This window comes from Anser cygnoides, chromosome 12, assembly GCF_040182565.1.
Source record: "Anser cygnoides isolate HZ-2024a breed goose chromosome 12, Taihu_goose_T2T_genome, whole genome shotgun sequence".
Taxonomy (NCBI): domain Eukaryota; kingdom Metazoa; phylum Chordata; class Aves; order Anseriformes; family Anatidae; genus Anser; species Anser cygnoides.
The window spans coordinates 13,195,899-13,201,359 of record NC_089884.1 but is presented as its reverse complement, the minus strand read 5'-3'; the positions used below and the strand labels follow the sequence as shown (position 1 = coordinate 13,201,359).

Sequence of the window (5,461 nt, the reverse complement as noted above, 5' to 3'; positions counted from 1 at the left end):
GCTCCGCCTCCGCCGCCTCTCCTTGGGGGTCTGGGGGGCTCTGGGACACCCAGGGGTGCCCCGGGTGGGGGGACACGGGCATGGTGTGGGCTCCCCTACCCCGCAGGGCCTTCCCCCTCCTGCCCCCGCTCTCCTGGGGTGCTGCTGCCAGGCCTTCCTCCGGTACCGGCCTCATCCTCACCTCGTCACCCTGCCCTTTGCACCCTTCCCTTTGCACCCTCCCTTCCGCCTGGCGCCTCCATCTTGGGGGGGGGCTGCACCCTTGGGCCCCAGCACCCCATGGGGCCCCCCCCCTGCCCGGCACCCCGCTTTTGGGGCAGGGAGGGCTCCGCGCTTTACACCGGGGGCTGCGGGCTGAGCCTGAGCTTGTGTCCCCCCACCTGGGGCTCCCTTTCCCCAGGGGTCCCCCAGCACCGTGCCGAGGGCGGAACCGCGCCCGGGGTGCCCCCATGGGTGGCCCAAGGACCCGGTGCCCCCCCGGGCTGCTCGGGGAAGCGGGGCCGGGCCGGGGGGGGGGCAGCTCCCGGCAGCCGCCGCCGCCCTGACTCGGTGCCAGGGGAATCCCGGCGGCTCCGGCAGCGCCGCCCCGCTCCCACCGCCGGGGGGGCTCCGGGAGGACCGGGGGGGTCTGTGCCGGCCCCCCCCCCCCCTTCCCCGTCACCCCGACCCCTCCCGTTATCGGGTTTCGGGGACCGGGGGTTCAGGCCCGGGTCCCCCCGGCTTTGGACACCCCGAGGGGCTCCGGGGGGGGGGGGGCGGGGAGGGGGGTGCCGGGCTCCGGGGGCTCCGTGCGCCCCCCGTGGGCTCCGCGCGCCCCCCGCCCGGTGCCCGGTGCCCGGTGCCGGTCCCGGTGCCGGCCCCGCCCGCTGCCGGCCCCGCCGCCGCCCCCCGCCCGCCTCCCGGGGAGCCCGGCACGGCCCCGCCGCCACCGGGAGGGACCGGGACGGGGACGGGGACGGGGACCGGGACCGGCACCGGGACGGGGACAGGGACCGGCACCGGCACCGCCAGGTGGGCACGGGGACACCGGGGGGGCGCCGGGGGGTGGGGGGGAGGAGGGGAGAGGAGGGGGGTCTCGCGTGGGGGGGGAGAGGGGGACCGAGGGGGCGTGGGGGGCACACCGCGTGGGGACATGGGGGGGTCACTGCGTGGGGTCAGGGCTTGGGGACAGGGCGTGGGAACGGGGCGTGGGGACGGGGTGTGGGGACACCGCGTGGGGATATGGCATGGGGACAAAGTGTGGGGACGGGGCATGGGGACACCGTGTGGGGGCATGGCACGGTGACAGGGACCGGGGACACCGCGTGGGGATATGGCATGGGGACACCGTGTGGGGTAGGGTGTGGGGTAGGGTGTGGGGACACCGCATAGGATCAGGGCATGGGGACACTTTGTGGGGGTACGGCATGGGGATGGGGCATGGGGACAGGGCGTGGGAACGGGGCAGGGGGACGTGTGGGGACACCGCGTGGGGATACGGCGTGGGGACAGGGCATGGGAACAGGGCACGGGGACACCGCGTGGGGCATGGCAGGGGGATACCGCGTGGGGACACTGTGTGGGGACAGGGCAGGGGGATAGGCGTGGGGACACTATGTGGGGATTTGGTATGGGGACACTGCGTGGGGACAGGGCATGGGGACACTGCATGGGGGCAGGGCATGGGGACACAGCGTGGGGACACAGCGTGGGGATGGAGCACGGGGACACCATGTGGGGGCATGGCACGGTGATAGGGGTTGGGGACACCGTGTGGGGTCAGGGCATGGGGACACTTCGTGGGGGTACGGCATGGGGACAGGGCATGGGGACACCACACAGGGATATGGTGTGGGGACAGGACGTGGGGACATCGTGTGGGAACAGGGCATGGGGGCACTGTATGGGGGCATGGCATAGGGACAGGGCATGGGGACGTTGTGTGGGGGCATGGCAGGGGGACACCGCGTGGGGACAGGGCACAGCAATAGGGCGTGGGGACACCACCTGGGGATATGGTATGGGGACAGGGCGTGGGAACAGGGCATGGGGACACCGTGTGGGTGCATGGCATGGGGACATCGTGTGGGGACAGGGCATAGGGACATCATGTCAGGACATGGCGTGGGAACAGGGTGTGGGAACAGGGCATGGGGACACTGCATGGGGGCATGGCACAGTCCCCACATGGGGACATGTGGACACAGGGACACTGCATGGGGGCATGGCACAGCCCCCAGGTGGGGACTTGGAATGGGACAGGGCCTGGGGACAGCATGGGGACACGGCACAGCCGCTGTGCGGGGTCATGACAGAGGCGTGGCACAGGGGCACCGTGTAGGGACACAGCGCGGGGACATAACGTGGGGACATTGCACGGGGACATGGCAAGGCCCCATGGGGTGGGTGCCCTTGCCCCCTGTGCGATGTCCCGAGGCCCCGCAGCTGACAGCGAGGCCAAGCGGGGGCCTGACCCCCACCACCCCCATGGCAGGTGGCAGCCGTCGGGGGCCACCACCGCACACCACCCCCTGTCCCCTGTCCCCCGTCCCCTGCCCCGCACCCCCCGGCCATGCAGGCTGCGCCGCCGCCCGCCCCCGCCGTCACCATGCACCAGGGCTACGCGGCCGTGCTGTGTGAGTACGGGTGTCGGGGGGGGGTGTCCCCGGGGTGTCCCCATGGGGTGTCACCCGGGGGTGTCACCGTGCAGGGTGGAGGCTGACGTACCCCCCGCAGGTGTCCTGGCCGTGCTGAGGCTGGAGGCTGCCGCGCTGGGCGAGTGCGAGCTGGCGCGGCTGCTGCAGGACCAGCTGCGCTACGAGAAGCGCCTGCAGTACACGGTACCCGGCCTCCCGGCCTCCCGGCCTCCCCACCCGCCTTGGGGGGCAGCCTCCATTTCGGGGGGCCCGAAGGCCGGGCCTCCTCCCCGCCAGCCCCTTGTGCTCTTTCCCCTGCGCCCCCCCGGCAGAAGCACTACTTCCCCATCGGATACACGCTGCGGGTCCAGTACGAGGAGGTGCTGAGGCCGGCCAACATCACCCGCCTGGTGAGGCCGCCATGGGGACAATCTGGGGACGAGGCCGGGGTGGAGGCCGCGGCGGTGGTGGCGGTGGGATGGTGGTTGGGGTTTGGTGGTTTGGGGTTTGGCGGTTTGGGTTTTGGTGTTTTGGGGTTGGTGGTTGGAGTTTGGTTTTTGGGGTTTGGTGGGTTGGGGTTTTGGCGGTTTGGTGGCAGGGAGGCCACGGCCTCACCCCCGGCCTCCCCTGTCCCGCAGCGTGCCGGGGCGGCCTCGGAGGCCTCGCTGCGCTACCTCTGGTTCCACGTCAGCGCGCAGGCGGTGCAGCGGATCCGCGAGGCGCTGCCGGAGCAGCACCCGTCATGGCCCTACGCCCGCGACCTGGGCCAGCTGCTCGACGCCCTGGGCCGGGAGTACGGGCAGTACCGGCAGGTGGGGAGGGGAAGGGCCCGCGTGACCCTGGGGAGGGGAGGGAGGGCCGGGGGGGGCCCCACAGCTGGGCATTGGTGGTTCAGTGGTAGAATTCTCGCCTGCCACGCGGGAGGCCCGGGTTCGATTCCCGGCCAATGCAGCAATCCTTTCTCTTTTTTTTTTTGGGGGGGTCAGTGTGGTGTTAACTCTGAAGCCTACTGACAGCCTCCCTGCCCTCCTGCTCCACGCTGGTGGGATGGGGCACTGCTGCTGGTGGGGGATGTGGGGTGGGAGGAGGTGGGTGCTGGGCCCTGCCCCACCGCTGCCCCTGCCCCACTGCTGCCCCCCCCGCCCTGGGAGCAAAGGGGTGGGCGCTGTGGGGTGCCCCACATCTGGCATTGGTGGTTCAGTGGTAGAATTCTCGCCTGCCACGCGGGAGGCCCGGGTTCGATTCCCGGCCAATGCAAAGACCCCAAAATTTTTGCCCTCCTGTTCCCTGGGGGGTGTGGGGGGGTGACCCAGGTGCTGTTCCCTGTGGGATCCCCCCTCCGGCTGCCTCCCCCTGCACCCCACAGCTGTCTGTGTGCAGCCCCCAGGGTGGCATCACCGTGGTCCCCAGCCAGGTGGCAGCTGGGGGGGCCCTGTCCCCGTTTTGGGGCGCCCCCCCCCCCCCCACCACTGTATTGTGTGGGACGGGTCTCACCTTACTGCAGGGCTGTTGTGCCCCCTCCGAGCTGCGGCGTGTGGGGCAGGCCTTAGGCTTGCTGCACCGCCCCAGCCATGTCATGGTGCTGCGGGGTGCCCAGCTGGGGGGGGACGGGGATGGACAGACCCCAGCTGTGGGGCAGGGCCGTGGGCAGGCGCCGTGGGGCACCCAACATCTGGCATTGGTGGTTCAGTGGTAGAATTCTCGCCTGCCACGCGGGAGGCCCGGGTTCGATTCCCGGCCAATGCAGATAATCCCAAAATTTTTGCCTCCAATATCCCTTGTGGGGGAGGCTGTCGGAGCCCATCACTGCTCCCTGCAGCACCCCCTGAACCCCACAACCGCAGATGTGCAGCCCCTTGGGGTGCCCCGTTGGGAAAGCACGAGCTTTGCTGTCCCGTGTGGCTGCAGCGTTCACTCTGAAGCCTACTGACGGCCTCCCTGCCCTGCCCCGCTGCAGGAGGCCCCGGTCAGACTCCCGGCCAATGCAGCCCCCCCCCCCCCCTTCCCCGCCTCCCCCAGACCCCCTTCGCCCCCCGAATCGTGACGTGTCCCCGCAGAGCGACGTGGCGGCGGCGGTGGCCGAGCTGGTGCAGCGGCTGCACAGCGGCGAGCGGCGCCCCAAGGCCGTGCGCCCCAAGGCGCTGCTGGACAACTGCCTGCGGGTGCTGCGGATGCTCTTCGGGGCGCCCTGTGAGTGGGGAAGGGGGTTCGGGGGTGGTCCTGGGTGCTGACCCCCCCTGCTGACCCCCAGCCCCTCCACGCAGGTCGGTGGGGAGCCACGGAGAGCGGCGGCGAGGCGGGGAGCCAGCGAGGAGGAGGAGGAGGAGGAGGAGGAGGAGGGTGAAGGGCGCGCCGGGGGGGGGGGTCTTCGGGCATTTCGTGTTCTTTTTTATGTTTCTATTCTAATTTTTTATTTTTTTAATGCTTTTTATTTTTTATTCCTTCTTTATTTTTTATTCCTTCTTTATTTTTTATTCCTTCTTTATTTTTTATTTTCTTCTTTTTTAATTTCTTCTTTATTTTCTTTTTTTCTTCTTCTTATTTTTTTTTTTTAATTTCTTTATCCTGTATTTTTATTTTTTATTTTAAAATTTCTTTCAGCTTTTTAAAAACTCCCCCGTTTGTCCCATTTTCCTCCCGTCCCGGCCTCCATTAACCACTTGGCGGCGCCCAGCACCGAGCCCGGGCCCCGGGCGGGGGGGGCCGAGGCCGAAGGGCGGAGCCGCCGCTCCTCTGCCTCCGGGGGGGGGGAGGAGATGAGGGGGGCGACCGGAGCTGCCCCATGGACATTGCGCCCCAGGGACCTCCCACCCCATTGACATCCACCCCTTGGACGTCCCTCCCCA

General features: G+C 69.2%; 1 protein-coding gene and 3 non-coding genes across 5 annotated transcripts; all 4 read left to right on the top strand.

The window, feature by feature from the left end:
• The first annotated feature begins 753 nt into the window (after window positions 1-753).
• IL34 (interleukin 34) lies at window positions 754-5,346 on the top strand. Of its 2 annotated transcripts, none has more exons than XM_067004721.1 (7): window positions 754-1,011; window positions 2,474-2,615; window positions 2,716-2,819; window positions 2,948-3,025; window positions 3,254-3,427; window positions 4,673-4,805; window positions 5,217-5,346. In XM_067004721.1, the coding sequence occupies exons 2-7, from the start codon at window positions 2,552-2,554 to the stop codon at window positions 5,222-5,224; spliced, it is 561 nt and encodes a 186-aa protein (XP_066860822.1). In that variant the 5' UTR covers window positions 754-1,011; window positions 2,474-2,551; the 3' UTR covers window positions 5,225-5,346. The 2 variants fall into 2 exon arrangements, with proteins under 2 accessions (XP_066860822.1, XP_066860820.1); XM_067004719.1 differs by lacking the exon at window positions 5,217-5,346 and adding an exon at window positions 4,880-5,149.
• On the top strand, window positions 3,496-3,566 carry TRNAG-GCC (transfer RNA glycine (anticodon GCC)). Its single transcript has one exon. It is a non-coding gene; the product is annotated as a tRNA-Gly (tRNA).
• On the top strand, window positions 3,802-3,872 carry TRNAG-GCC (transfer RNA glycine (anticodon GCC)). Its single transcript has one exon. It is a non-coding gene; the product is annotated as a tRNA-Gly (tRNA).
• TRNAG-GCC (transfer RNA glycine (anticodon GCC)) lies at window positions 4,291-4,361 on the top strand. The gene has a single exon. It is a non-coding gene; the product is annotated as a tRNA-Gly (tRNA).
• Window positions 5,347-5,461: the final 115 nt, after the last annotated feature.

Coding starts and splice junctions, on each gene's coding strand:
- IL34 (XM_067004719.1), top strand. CDS start 2,552: ATGCAGGCTGCGCCGCCGCCCGCCCCCGCCGTCACCATGCACCAGGGC. Junction 2,616..2,715: donor GGGCTACGCGGCCGTGCTGT/GTGAGTACGGGT, acceptor TACCCCCCGCAG/GTGTCCTGGCCGTGCTGAGG. Junction 2,820..2,947: donor AGAAGCGCCTGCAGTACACG/GTACCCGGCCTC, acceptor CCCCCCCGGCAG/AAGCACTACTTCCCCATCGG.